Genomic DNA, 14,300 nt, shown 5'->3' on the forward strand with positions numbered 1-14,300 from the left:
TCATATATATAGTAAGAAAAGATTTCATTATCATGACATATGCAATTAAAGATCAACTTCAAAAAACCAATGGTATACAAAACAATGGTGGCAACTCCAACAAAGTTGCACTTCTTCTATACTTCCATTGAACCAGCTACATCTTCGTTGTCATCATCACTGGACAAACTTCCCACGTCACTCAACTCATCGTCGTCATCATCGTTATCTTCATCATCATCTTTCCCTGAAATATCAAAGTTGTTCTTTGCATATTGCTGCACATATTTTTTAACAGTATCGTTATACTTTGCCTCGTCCTTTGTCATCAAGTTCGATGCCTCGGTATTCAATGGATCACTTGGGTTAGCGTACCTCAATAAATGGGGCAAAAAGTTTTCGAAAATATTTAATAGACCAAACATTGGAGACCAAGTTTGATTTATTACGTCAAGACACACCGACCCTGACCCTTCGTCTATGTTTGGATGATAAATTTTATTGGTAAACCCAATCGAAGGCGATTTGATAGGATATTGATCAGGTAACTCCACTCTAATCTTCCAGACGCCTCCTTCGTAAGGAGTGTCTGGTGGTCCATGGAAAATAACAAAAAATTGTTGGATTGAATCGTCTATTAAGGTAACGTCATGATCACTCATCATCAACTCCATAACATCTTTCTCGATACGTCTTTTTGGGGAAGTCATAGTGAATACTAGGTAGAAATTCTCTTGAGCTGAAACTCTTTAACTGAAATTAAGGTAAATTAAATTGTACACAGTCTTAACTTTCTGTTTGATTTGTTCTTCTCTTGAAACCAAGGAATTAGCAGGAACCAAAATGTGAAACAAATTTGGGAAAAATCAGTATTGCTTACAGTTATTCTTTGAATGTTACCTATTTCTAACTCAAAGGATAAAATTTTTGTTTAATATTAGAAAGATAAGTTGTAAATTCAGGAATATTAAAAAATCAAATAAAAAGAAAGGATGTAATGGAAAAGAGATTATAAAGAAAAAGAAAGTATGTGAATTGAATGAATTTGTGGGAATGCATAAATAATTGATTGAAATGTGTGTGTCTGAGTAAGAAGCAGAAAGTGTAAAAGTTACACAGTATTTTTCTTCTGTTTTTGTACACTATTGTTATCAGTTTACTACTACTACTACTACTACTAGCACCGCTAATACTACTACTACTAACAATCGACTTGAACAAGGCTCGGGATTAAAAAAAAAAAATTATCAAATGGTCATGCGACGCAACGGAAAACGCAGAACAAGTTTTGATTTGCTACGTCCCAGTTTCCTAATATACACACACACACTCAAATGTATATACACAATGCAGATTCCATTTTCATTAAAAATACAGAAGATTCTAATTACTAACCCATATGTAGTTTTCGTTACGGTGAAAATCAAAAGCAATTATACATATCATTTACCAAGTTGATGTGGTTCATTCATCTGGTTCTTCTTCTTCGTCACCAAAACCACCAATTTCTGGAGCGGACCCCTTTTCAATGACTTCCAAAGTCCATTTATAACTCCAGATCAACACTCCATTCTCTTTAACCAGACTTTTAGCTTTATACTTGCCTCTCAAAAACGTTCCTCCCGGAACACCTGAAGGAGCAAATGTCACTTCATGATAATCACCTGTATCGTCAATATTATTAACTGAGGCAACTTCTTTCATTTCTAGATTTCGATCATCCACCGGTATTCTTTTTTTCTTCACTGTTTGGTGATAAGTTAAATTTCTCAAAGGTCTCTGTTTCACCTTAAACCTTATGGTCAAGAGATAAATGGAGTATTCAGGTAATCGAAAATGAAGTCTCTGAGGGAAAGGATCCATATTTCTCGAGAATTGCAAAGGTTGGTCATGTCCATATAGTTTTAAAGTCATGGATTCAAATCGAACCAAATCATTTTCAAATTCGGCTAAAACTTCTTCTTTAGTTTTCTTCCCAACGGGCACAACTGTTACACTATTCTGGAGCGTTGAACTCATTTTATAACTATTGTAATTGTTACTGGTGTTTAACTGTTTTATAAAATCGCAATTCACCACTAATTTATTTGGAAAAAGCAAAACAGTGAAAACTTTTAGAACAAAAAACCAACGTCCTGGTCGTACAACAGCGTAGTATCAGGGGACAGGGAAAGATAACCACGGAACGATCGAGATTAATGCAAAGTTTCTAAATGGAAATCTAATTGATAAATGAAAAAGAAACACAGTAATCAGCAACAATAGTAGTTAAGAATAAACCAAGGGGAAAAACCTAAACAACAAAGAATCAGCAAGAAATTATTCCAAAAAAAAAAAAAAAAATCCCAACATTTAACACCACTATCAACATGTGACAAATATGTAATCATAAAAATTTTAGTCCAAGAGTGGGGGGAGGGGGGAGGGGCCACAAATAGGAAGTGGGGTTGGTTTAGTAGCGAGCGCGCTGATATTTATTGATGCGTCAAACATTGGTGTTTCATAAGAGCCAAATACTCTTCAATTTATTCCTCCATTTTGAAGTTCTAGTAGAAAGAGTTTTCTTGTTTTGCAATAAACATAAGTGAGACAAAGAGGCATGGATTATCATGTAACATTGACATTTATTGTTGTTTGAGCATTACTAATGAGACCTATACACTTGTTTTCAAAAAAAAAAAAAAACTCGTAGTTCAGGCACTTTCCTTGACAGCCAGAACTTCACCATATGTGCCTTTCGCTATTTCCTCCTTTACTTTCCTAACTATTTCCTGCTGACTTTCATCCAACTCGTCAATTTCTTCGTCCGTTAGCTTCTCGACTGACTGCAACAATCTAACGTGATCCAAAGATAACTCGGTCAAATCCACAGGTTTCTTGTTTAAAGTCAATTCAATTAATTCTTGGTTTGTCGTGTTTGAAAGTAATCCTAATTCCACTAAAGCTAAACTTAGTTGAGGGAACCGTTCTAATAAAACCTTTGTGCTCTTGGGGTTATCAATACTCATAATCTTTATTTCCTTCAATATCTGCAAGGCTGAATTGGGATCAATATTCGATAGTATAGTAGATATAACCTGTGATGCATTTTGATTAGGATGTATTTGTATCCCAAGTGGCAAAGGTGGCAACTTTACTGACTCTTTGCTTGACATGTCATAATCTGTGACAAAGGAACATTTTAGAAACCTACCATTTGGTAACGTCATGTAATTTAGGTTACGTACTGCGGATGATGCAGTTTCATTGTCTCCATAATTTATAATGGCATATCCTTTGGATTTACCGGTTAATTCATCAAATAATAACTTTACATCTAATACTGGTCCAACTGATCTTGCAATGTCTCGTACCTGTTCTTCTGTGTAATCAAATGGAAACTTGCCTATCGAAACACAAGTACTTTTACTGTCCATATTTAAATTAAGCCTTTTGGTATCCCTGTTTGTAGATGAAAAAAAAACAAAAAAACAATAGTAGTTTAACAAATTATGAATAAATTATCTTTCCAAAGTACAACCACTTTGTTATATTTTTTTCTATGAGATGTTTTTTTCCCTTGTTCTTTTTACATATATCCTTAGGTACACTACCCAAACCAACCAGACCTGACTAGTAAAAAAATTTTCTTTATTGTATTTGTTTATACTACCATTTGCATAGATTATTATCATTTGTCTGACCCTTTCATCATGGATACAAAGGAAATAAGGTCTACTGTATCCAATCTCGAAAAAGCAATAGATGATACCACCATTTTAAAGTTGTTGAATATCTTGAATGATGGGGTTAAACCAACAGAAAAACTCTTGAGAGAAACTAAAGTAGGTGTAGCTGTCAATAAATTTAGAAGCCATGATAGTGCTGAAATCAATGGTTTAGTCAAGAAAATGATCAGAAATTGGAGAGATGCTGTCCAAGCAGAAAAGAATAACAAAAAGAAATTGGCAACAGCAGCTGGAACAGGAGCCCCTTCAAGCTCAGCAATTTCGCCATCATCATCGGCTTCTGGAAGTACAACACCCAAACCATCAGAGACATCCACACCAGCCGCCGTCCGCAAGGGCCCAAGAAACCCAAAGACTGACGGTGTAAATACTCAGCTATACGAAAATGATACCAGAAATGCATCTGTTAGTGCATTATACACGTCGTTAGCAGTTGATCGTGATGATTCACCAAAGCACATTTTGAGAATAGCTATTGAAATTGAGTCTGAGGTATATAAAAATGAATACCTGAAAATAAGTGATAGTTACAGAAACAAATTGAGAAGTTTTACCATGAATCTTCGAAATAAGAAAAACCCAGAATTAAGAGAAAGAATCTTATCCAAACAAATTTTACCTGCTGAATTTATCAAAATGTCCCCTAATGAAATGGCTCCTGAGGCATTGAAAAAGGAAATTGAAAAATTACATAAACAAAACTTGTTTGATGCTCAAGGTGCTACTGAAAAGAGAGCAGTTACCGATAGATTTACTTGTGGAAAATGTAAGCATAAAAAGGTTAGTTATTATCAAATGCAAACTAGATCTGCTGATGAACCTTTAACCACATTTTGTACTTGTGAAAATTGTGGCAATAGATGGAAGTTTTCATAATCTATTAGAATTATACATTAATTTGTCATGGTAATCACTCAGCTCCTTTGTTTTTTCTTGTTTTTCCACATCCAGATTTCTATATAGTTTCTCATCTGTATTATACTACATTAAATATAAGATACCTTTAAAAACTAGCATTTTTAGTCAAATATGAAAGCAAATCAACTTTGGTAACAATTTGAACAGGTTTCAATTCGTCATCAGTAATGATAGCATTGGAATGGGTTTCAAAGAACTTATTCAAAGTAGCCAATGGAGTTTCCAACTTGATTGGTTCGTACCCTCTCTTTGTGAATCCTGATTTTTTAGTGATGGTAAAAGATTTTTCAAAGTCAGCTAATTTTCTGAAATCAATAATGATCGAACTGATTGAATTGGTCATTTGGATCTTTTTCGTGGATAAAGATTTCAATATCTTGGATAAGGTAATCAAACCAACTAATCTTCCAGAGTTGTTCAAAACTGGCAATTGATCAAACCCATTGGATTGCAATAAATCGAAAGTCTTGGAAACAGTATCGGATAAAGTAACTGTGACAACAGGTGCCTTTCCAGCAACCAAATCTTTGATAGTTTTGCCATTCAAAAATTCATCAGTCTTATTGGCAGCTGGTGAGTCTTCAACTTCAAACCCATTGGAGATTAACCATTCGTCATCGGCAAATTTAGACAAGTAAGATCTGATAGAATCTGGGAAAACGACAACGACAACATCGTCTTCAGTCAAGTCTTTAGCAACTTGTAATGCAGCTTGCAAGGCAGAACCAGAAGATCCACCGACCAAAATACCTTCTTCTCTAATAATTCTTCTAGCTAATTTAAAAGATTCAGCATCGTCTGTTTTGATCCAATCATCAACATATTTTCTGTTCAACACATCTGGGATAAAATCATAGCCAATACCTTCAACCAAGTAACCTTCAGTAGAAGTGTTTAAAGATTCTGGTTGAGCTAAAACAGAACCTTTTGGATCAGCACCAGTAACATGGATCTTGGAATTCTTTTCTTTCAAGTACTTGGAAATACCAGTAATAGTACCACCAGTACCGGCACCAGCAATTAAATGAGTAATTTTACCCTCAGTTTGTTCCCAAATTTCATAACCAGTTCCATAATAGTGAGCATCTGGGTTAGCTGGGTTACCGTATTGATCCAAAATAACAGAGTTTGGTATTTCTTTTTCCAATTTTTTAGCAACACCAATATGAGATTCTGGAGAATCCCATGCCGCTTCAGTTGGAGTTCTAATAATTTCGGCACCTAAAGCCTTTAAAACAGAAACTTTTTCATTGGACATTTTTTCTGGTAAAGTGATGATGGTTCTGTATCCACGAACGGCACCCACCAAAGCCAAACCAATCCCAGTGTTACCTGAAGTTGGTTCAATCAAAGTATAACCTGGCTTAATTCTACCTTGTTTTTCAGCTTCCAATACCATATTCTTGGCAATTCTGTCTTTAATTGATCCTCCGGCATTGAATAATTCAACTTTGGCATAAACTTTGGCTTTTATACCCAACGATTGTGGAATTTTGTTTAATTTAACTAATGGAGTATTACCAATAAGTTCTAAAATGTCTTCTTTTAATGCTGGTAGTTTGTTTGTGGATGTCATTGTCTGTCTATTGTTTAACGAAAGATATGAAGATGTGTTTGTTTAATTAGTTTCTTTTTTTCTTTTTTAATTTTTTTTTTCTCAAGTTTTCTGAGTTGATGGGTTTATTTTTTTGTGGTTAGTAAGATGCATCTCTCGTTTTTCTCTGATTTTAAGTTGTTCGTTGGCAGTTTTTGTCTCTTCTTCTGAAACTGATGTGTGTGGCTCTTTTTCTTGGTATATTTGCACAATTCACGCGACACTTCAAAAACCTCGCCATTCCCGTCTAATACCGAGAGAAGTATTCTATATTAATGCTAAGATACACTCTGCCCTCTTTTTCTTATTTACAAACTGATGATCTTACATTTAATCACATCTGGATCTTCACCAGGAATACCTTTTGTAAAATCAAATACAGAAAACACCCCTTTTCTGTCCAAGGCAAACACTTTACCTCCATCAGCGCTGAAAACCACCGACGCCGATTCACTAAACCTCTCAGCATTAGCAACATCTCCTAATTGAACAACAATTTTCTTATTTTTCGAATCAGTTGAGCTTATTCTTCTTCCTGGGTAAAAGTTGGCACTGGCAACTAAAAATAGTTTCCCATCCTTATCAAGGAAAACAACACCATCACCACGAGGAGACACTGCAATTCTATGTATGAGTGATCCAATTTCGTTGATTCTCATAAATGTCTCAGCTGACTCTACACTTGAGTATTTTTCACTTTCATCGGCACTACTCACACTTTTCATATCGTTATTATTGACCACATTTTTCGTTGAATCAATTTGACCTCCTTCCAATTTTATTATTAAAGGTGGCCTGCTTCTTAACGAGCAAGATGTGATAATAACCAAGTTTGAGTTCATTGTGCCAAATTTGACATCAGTTATACCTTCTTTAGATAGCATCAAGTCATTCTCAGCCTCTGCTCTTTCTTCATAAATGGCACCCGCCAGGTTCTCGTCATCAAAATCAGATTTGAAACGTCGATTCGATTTGTACACAATCTCCGACCAGACCAAACGCGGCTTTTGATAATTGTCATTTTGGCGGTTACTGGTCAACCTGATAATCAAATACCTTGTTTCCCAAGAAGTTGCAATAATCAAATGAGTAGATGATTCATTAAAATTCATGATTTTTATTGGGTCTCTATAAGGAATAGTTATTGTCAATGGATCGGCAGATTCAAGGGATCCATACTCCAGCATCACCAATCTATGAAGTATGACAAACGGTTGTTCTTTCCCCAATATCCTTTCCTTTGCAGTAATACCACATGCAACTAAAGAACCGTTTGGTGAAATAGCAATGCATCTTATGGGGAAATTGGTAATGAAAGTGTACATTGGTTGACCAAATTTATACGGCGACGCTTTATTCAAATTAAATATACGCATAATTCCCTTTGTTCCAGATATAACCAAGTAGTTTCTCGTCAATTTACAATACATTTGGTCCCATGAGTTCAATCGTTTTTTAATATCTGAATCATTAGTGTTACTATTATTATCCTTTGCACCAAAATCATTTCTTACTATAATCTCTTTGGGCCCATCACTATCGGCATCAGGCATAGATAGGTTATTTAGATTCTCGCCGTATTCTCCAGTCAGTTTACCACAGCATATTAATTGAGGTTTAATCAGTGAGCTACCAGTATGACCCATCGGCACTATATATTCATAAACTTCCCATCTTTTATTGCTAATGAGAACAAAACGAGTAATTTCCATGCTGGAGTTGTAATCTAGATATGAATGAATTGAAGTGCTGCTGGCTCTCTTGATAGAATAATTAGACAGTTTAAAGGGAACTATTGAAGATAAATTCAATTTTAGTTGTTGTGTTGGAAACGTAGATAACTTACGATGGAATGGGAAACACTTTGCAAAATTAAACTCCTTGTTTTCACTTAAACTCTCAAGAAGATTCTTTTCAAAACTGGAAGGAATGATATTGTTATCCGTAGAGTTATTGAAATCGGTTTCTGTATTAGTTCTTGCAATACCCGAGATGGTGGATTCAACAAATGCTCTCTGATTTTGTGGGGAAATTGAAGTAGAATTCATCAGAACTGATGATGGATAGGACCTACTCAAATCAACATTTGCCTTCTTGTTTGATATATCTATTGGTTGTGTCTTTGTTATGCTGGAACGATTCAGCTGCTGTTTTTGTAACGTGTTTTGAATTTGTTGGTTGTCCTTCACCTGCTGCTGCTGCTGTTGTTGTTGTTGTTGTTGTTGATAGGAATGAGGGACTTCTTTCAGATCTGTTCTCTCGAATTGCTCTTCTTTGGCAAACTTATAGAATAAACTTAACAAACTCATTGGTTCGGTATTCCCAGTTGTTTCATCTCGTGCTTTAGGTTTATAATTCTCATCCAGTATAGCCTTTACACTTTTCTTGGAGGAGGATGGACGCCGTCTTTCTAGAGATGTTTGCGACTGCTGATTTGAAATTATACCGTAAAGATCACGTAAAGGTTTCACTGGTGCCAAAATGGAAACATTCTGTTTTTGACAGGTGGGGCAAATTTTGGGACCATTGGATTCATTGAAAAGTGATTCTGAGGTTAGACATCCACATGATAGAACTGAAATATCCAGAATCACACTGCTATTATGGCCTGGAATTCGAAGCAAATCTTCAAGACTTGAAAGCTTCTCCATAAAAACTAAAATAAAAAGAAGACAACTAACTATAGTAGGCACTATGTGTATATGATGTGCAATCAATGAGGGTTGGGTTTACTATTTGTTTGTTTTTTTAAATTTTCACTCTCCTCAAATCTTGAGAGATAAGGAGTTTTTTCTTCCCCCCTACATTTAGAGATCTGGTTGTTAATTTTCAACTGTGAAAACAAACGTACAATTAACACAACACATACCTTTATTTATTATATACACCTAAATCAAACACTAATTAAATTCGAAAAGTCTGCCTTCATATATATCTCAAAAGCAGTCACAAAATTAACTAGAATTAATCTTTTGGGGTTTCATCATCTCTTTCGTGTACGTTGATGCTATTGCCATTATAACTATCTACGTTATGAGTCTGCTCCTTCTTACTAGACGTTTCCTTTGATTCACCATGTACAGTTGGCATTTGCCTTAAAGATCGAGATCCTGGTGTTGTTGGACGACTGTTGATGTTAGAAGCTGTGGAATACGCTTGCTGGGAATACTGATTGAAATGCGATTCAATAGGTACAGGTGGTGAATGAGGTCTCAAAACATCTCCACTGGTCTCTTCAACGTCAGGTTCAATATTCAAAAACAAGGATGAAGCAGATGTGCTTTCAAACATCAACAGACCTGGATGACCTGCAATTGAAGGTCGATGAATGTTAACTGATTGGTCATCTTCACTAGACTGTAAATTTTCAGTCTCGTTATGATCATTTCTAGGAGAACTATCCCGACGTTCTTGGTTATGTGGAGCATTGACTCCGTACGAGAAAACAGAAAAAATTGTAGCACCTAAAGTGAATAAAACATTTAACAAGCTGCGGAAAATACCAGTTTTCCCGATGTCATTATCTGGCTTGTCTGAGTCAACCTCATTATAAGTTGGCTTCAAAATTAAAGCTGATCTAGGTGTTAAATCCAAGTCAGCCAAAGTGTTGGATTCTTGCTCTTCCAGATAAGTGACTCGAGGTAATGCAGGGCGATGAAAAGCATAACCTGTAGGATATGGATAAGCTGTGGTAGCAAAAGAAGGCATACTTTTCGCAGGTGGGATGATTTCAACTTCAGAATCCAACCATTTTCTTACATCAACTAACGTGTCATGCGCTTTGAACTCCCGTTTCATTGTACTTCCATCAAATAGTTTAATAGATAAAACACATGAGTTGGTAGATGATGGCGAAGTTTGTTTGGTTGAAGGGGATTTAGTAGAAGTTTCCGATTCTGCAATTGCATTTTCTTGCTCTTTAAGTTTCCTTTCTTTCTGATCTGCTTCTAACAAAGCCCTCAATCTTTTCTTTTCTTCAATCTTTTCCTGCCTCATTCTGGCTACACCCTCTTGATACTTTCTTACCGATTTGTCATGATCTGAGCTAGGCTTAGAGTGGTTGCGACGCAGACTTTCAACAACTACATTATTCTCCGTATGTCTGCTTTCATGTGATGAGGTATTATTAATGGATGGTGTATGTTTTGTTAACTTACCAATTATTTTGATAAACTCCTCCTTTGTTGTGTCGTTGGAAATAACAGCCTCAATCTTCCCCTCATTCACAATATAAAAACTAGGAACAATCAAATCTTTGAATAACTGACTGAAGTATCCAAATTCAACGGTGTTTTGGGTCAACTTCAATAAAATAAAGTTTGATTTTATTATTGCACTTGTTTGTTCATCAATAAACTTTGGTAAAAACGTGTCCGTATTCTCCGTATAACCTGAAGTGACAAGATAAACAAAAAGTGGTTTTTGTTTACTTATCGTGGAGGATACTGCTTGTTCCACCGACGTGATAAATGAGCGTTGTATATTATCTGACATTTGATAAATGATACTAAACTGTCAAAAATAAAAAAAAGACAGAGACCTATCAGATATTAATGAAGATGAAAATCCTTGACGGGAAAAGAGAAGAATTTTTGAAAGAGTTTGTAAGATTGTATTTTTTGGCTATTTTTTCTTTTGTGTGAGTGTGACTTATATCCGTGTGCGGTGAAACGAAGATTCTGTCTATTGTGTGTGTGTGGAGTGTGATGGTGGGTTCAACATTTTCTTCGTTGCTTTTTTCTTCTTTAATGTTCTCTTGTTTTATGTGATAATTAGAAAATAACACAAATGTGCAATTATTACTCGACCTTTTTACAACCTAACAGTCATAACAGTTTTGACATATTTCTATTTAAATTCTAATACAGTATACAAAGATCTAAACAATGGTCGTAGCGTCAACAATCAAAACAAGCAAACTGAGACAACACTAGACACACATATACGAACCACTATTTTTTGTTTTTCTTCTTCTTTGTTTTATCTTCAAAATTAATATACGACACAGGAACACCTTTCTCTTTTAATATGTCTATAATCAATTTTCCATGGGGACCTTGTACTTGTACATCGTTGTCAACAATTGTAGATGAACCGGAACATTTATTTCTCAATTCTTTAGCTAAAGTTTCTGTCTTGATTTCGAATTTTTCGTAATTGGAAACTCTAGTAACCACTTTTCTCCCTATCTTTAGTTCTGTAACAATTTCAATCTTTGGTGGCGTCCCCTTATAGACTGCAGAGTTGTTGATTTGATAATACGGAGAAAATTTGGTAAGAAAATGTTTGAGCAACTGATCACGGGGCATTTCAGTTTTTGTACCCAATTCTGCATCTGGCTTAATTAGTTTGGGGTCGTCAGCAACCAATGAAAACTTCTTGATATACGACTCTAATAATGACCTTGCAGCAGGAGCAGTGAAATACTCATCATACTCAGCATCTAGCTTATTGAAAAATAAACGAAGATTTTTGGTTGGTTTATAAAGAGGAATAACTTTGAGGGTGTTCAGGGATCCATTAGATGTAGGTTTAGGTTTTGCCTTCGGGGTTACATTTGACTCTCCATTGCTGGTATTTAATTGAATTACTGACAAGTCTTCATCTTTACCTTTGACTTTGATATAATTTTGTTTGGCCATTTCTTTTAAAAATTTAGAAGCCTTTTTCCAAGACGTTTTCTTCATAGTAATACTAGATGGCACATTTTTGTTGACATATGACATGAAAGTAGATGCAGGAGTGGGTAACTCGATGTTGTTCACAGACTTTATTGATTTAATGAACAAATTATCAATCTCCTCTGTAGTCAATTCAGGAAGTTCGTGTTTCTCTTCTTTAGCAGGTTTGGTTTCTGGTATCACTTCATTAGATGTTGCCTCGACTGGTTCCTCAACTGGAATAATCAATTCTTTCTTCTCCAATAATGTGTCATTTAAGTGGTGAATGATTTCCACAGCAACACCTGATCTGCCCACCACCGAATCAAATTGTGTCATGTTCAATTTACAATGGCCAATGGCAGTTACTTTTTCAGGGTTGTCATGACTCACAACCCCCACAATTGCACCCTTGACTGCTCGCTTATCAAATGGAGGAACTGTTCCTGGTAACATAAGGTCGGCTCCTTTAGCCAACACACCGAGAACATGAGGATGTGTGGCAATTGTTGGCAAGATAGTTGGATACTTCATTAATGTAAATATAGTTGGATATATATCCGAATCCCGAGTATGGAACCAAACAGGAACTTCATTCTCATCAAAATAAATTGACCCAGAAACTTTTTCAAAGGAGACAAAGCTAGCTTTTTTGATTACTGATGGTAGTATTCTCTCAATTTCCTCTTTCGTTAGTTCTTCAAGAGGCAATGAATGTGAGTCGGCAATACATGACAATAGTCTTTTCCTTTCGGACGATTTAATATTTGAAGATGGCTTGATTTGGGCTGGTTTTTTAAACATGATAGAAATGTGTTTTCAACAAGAAAGAAAGAGTATTAGGACTTGATAATTGTGTTGGACTGCACCTTTTTTTTTTTTTTGTCAGATTTGACAAAATCGCAACTCTATTATCAAAATGAAAGAAACTCATCAATTGGTAAAAGTGTTGGAACATGATTAGGAAAAGTTTGACAACATCTCCAATACTTGTCACACAACTTTTCACCGCTAATAAACTTGAAAGATGATACTCCCAAATCTTATTAACAGCATTTGTAAGATAGAAATGTAAAATTGTATTTATGAAGCACACTATCAAATAGGTGATCTCATACTTTGTGCGTTTGATTCTTTATGTTGAGCATAAAATATACCTAATAATCAAGCATCTGAAGGACTGGTTTCTCTAGTCTATCACGCAAAACACCTACTTATGTTTGGTCTTATAGTACTACACACTCTATAGATTTACAATAACTGAAACAGCAAGAACTTTTCATTGCAAAACCACACCAAAAAAAAAAAAAACAAAAATACCAAGCAATGAAAATTTCATCCAATCTCATCTCACTGATTAATAAACCAACCAAATTAATTCCATTGATGTCAGTTAGCAAGAAAATCAAGTTAGACAAAATGGTTAAAATTTGTACTCATTCAGGTTCATTCCATGCTGATGAATCGCTTGCTGTTTATTTATTAAAATTATTGCCTAAATATTCTCAAGCAGAGTTAGTTCGTTCAAGAAGCCCTGAAGACTGGGAATCTAGTGATATTGTTGTTGATGTCAGTGGTAAATACGATGGTGTCAAATATTTTGACCATCATCAACGTGAATTCGATACTACTTTTAACGAACACTACAAAACTAAATTATCTTCAGCTGGATTAGTGTATAAACATTTTGGCAGAGAAATAATCAAAGAAGTTTTGAAATTGGAAGACGGTAACCCAAATATTGAATTGTTGTACGACAAGATATATAAGGAATTTATTGAAAGTTTGGATGCTAATGATAACGGTATTAACAACTACCCTAAAGATGTTTCACCAAAATTCACCGATAAAAACATTACATTGCCTTCCATTGTGTCACGATTGAACCCAAGTTGGAATGAAAGCTGTACCGATGCTGATTATGATCGTCAATTCTTAAAGAGCAGTGAATTGATGGGTACTGTATTTGTGAGTTTATTGGAAGGATACGGTAAAAGTTGGTTACCCGCCAAATCAATTGTTGCTAAAGCTTTCGACGATAGATTTGAAGTTGACAAATCTGGTGAAATTCTTGTATTGGATCAATTCTGTCCGTGGAAAGAGCATTTGTATAATATTGAAAAGGAAAACAATGCTGAAGGGTTGATTAAATTTGTGTTGTTTAAAGACTCGAGTGGAAAATGGAGGGTATCAACAGTGTCTGTCACCTCAACCTCTTTTGAATTTAGATTGGGACTTCCACAAGAATTGAGAGGGTTAAGAGATCAGGAACTAAGCGAAAAATCAGGTGTAGATGGCTGTATATTTATTCATGCGGCTGGATTTATTGGAGGAGCTAATACTAAAGAAGCTGTTTTACAATTAGCCAGATTGTCTTTAAATACAAAATAGAGTACATAAGACAACGTTAGTAAATAGTCA

General features: G+C 35.3%; 9 protein-coding genes across 9 annotated transcripts; 2 read left to right on the forward strand and 7 right to left on the reverse strand. All coding sequences in view use genetic code 12, as the record gives it.

The window, feature by feature from the left end:
* Positions 1-116: 116 nt before the first annotated feature.
* Positions 117-689, reverse strand: CD36_01670 (ubiquitin carrier protein, putative; the record flags this gene model as incomplete). Its single annotated transcript, XM_002416797.1, has 1 exon — positions 117-689. The coding sequence occupies one exon, from the start codon at positions 687-689 to the stop codon at positions 117-119; it is 573 nt and encodes a 190-aa protein (XP_002416842.1).
* Positions 690-1,443: 754 nt separating this feature from the next.
* Positions 1,444-1,998, reverse strand: CD36_01680 (conserved hypothetical protein; the record flags this gene model as incomplete). The annotated part of the gene is made up of 1 exon (XM_002416798.1): positions 1,444-1,998. The coding sequence occupies one exon, from the start codon at positions 1,996-1,998 to the stop codon at positions 1,444-1,446; it is 555 nt and encodes a 184-aa protein (XP_002416843.1).
* Positions 1,999-2,672: 674 nt separating this feature from the next.
* On the reverse strand, positions 2,673-3,395 carry CD36_01690 (cleavage and polyadenylation factor I (CF I) component, putative; the record flags this gene model as incomplete). The annotated part of the gene is made up of 1 exon (XM_002416799.1): positions 2,673-3,395. The coding sequence occupies one exon, from the start codon at positions 3,393-3,395 to the stop codon at positions 2,673-2,675; it is 723 nt and encodes a 240-aa protein (XP_002416844.1).
* Positions 3,396-3,671: 276 nt separating this feature from the next.
* On the forward strand, positions 3,672-4,583 carry CD36_01700 (DNA strand transfer protein alpha, putative; the record flags this gene model as incomplete). The annotated part of the gene is made up of 1 exon (XM_002416800.1): positions 3,672-4,583. One exon carries the CDS (start codon positions 3,672-3,674, stop codon positions 4,581-4,583), a length of 912 nt encoding a protein of 303 aa, XP_002416845.1.
* Positions 4,584-4,710: 127 nt separating this feature from the next.
* On the reverse strand, positions 4,711-6,201 carry CD36_01710 (beta-thionase, putative; the record flags this gene model as incomplete). The annotated part of the gene is made up of 1 exon (XM_002416801.1): positions 4,711-6,201. The coding sequence occupies one exon, from the start codon at positions 6,199-6,201 to the stop codon at positions 4,711-4,713; it is 1,491 nt and encodes a 496-aa protein (XP_002416846.1).
* A 326-nt stretch (positions 6,202-6,527) lies between these two features.
* Positions 6,528-8,870, reverse strand: CD36_01720 (plasma membrane amino acid sensor system component, putative; the record flags this gene model as incomplete). The annotated part of the gene is made up of 1 exon (XM_002416802.1): positions 6,528-8,870. One exon carries the CDS (start codon positions 8,868-8,870, stop codon positions 6,528-6,530), a length of 2,343 nt encoding a protein of 780 aa, XP_002416847.1.
* A 313-nt stretch (positions 8,871-9,183) lies between these two features.
* Positions 9,184-10,713, reverse strand: CD36_01730 (UBX-domain (ubiquitin-regulatory domain) protein, putative; the record flags this gene model as incomplete). The annotated part of the gene is made up of 1 exon (XM_002416803.1): positions 9,184-10,713. One exon carries the CDS (start codon positions 10,711-10,713, stop codon positions 9,184-9,186), a length of 1,530 nt encoding a protein of 509 aa, XP_002416848.1.
* Positions 10,714-11,171: 458 nt separating this feature from the next.
* CD36_01740 (conserved hypothetical protein) lies at positions 11,172-12,683 on the reverse strand (the record flags this gene model as incomplete). Its single annotated transcript, XM_002416804.1, has 1 exon — positions 11,172-12,683. The coding sequence occupies one exon, from the start codon at positions 12,681-12,683 to the stop codon at positions 11,172-11,174; it is 1,512 nt and encodes a 503-aa protein (XP_002416849.1).
* Positions 12,684-13,265: 582 nt separating this feature from the next.
* On the forward strand, positions 13,266-14,270 carry CD36_01750 (conserved hypothetical protein; the record flags this gene model as incomplete). Its single annotated transcript, XM_002416805.1, has 1 exon — positions 13,266-14,270. One exon carries the CDS (start codon positions 13,266-13,268, stop codon positions 14,268-14,270), a length of 1,005 nt encoding a protein of 334 aa, XP_002416850.1.
* Between the last annotated feature and the right edge of the window lie 30 nt (positions 14,271-14,300).

The sequence above is a fragment of the Candida dubliniensis genome, chromosome 1 (genome assembly GCF_000026945.1).
Source record: "Candida dubliniensis CD36 chromosome 1, complete sequence".
Classification (NCBI taxonomy): domain Eukaryota; kingdom Fungi; phylum Ascomycota; class Pichiomycetes; order Serinales; family Debaryomycetaceae; genus Candida; species Candida dubliniensis.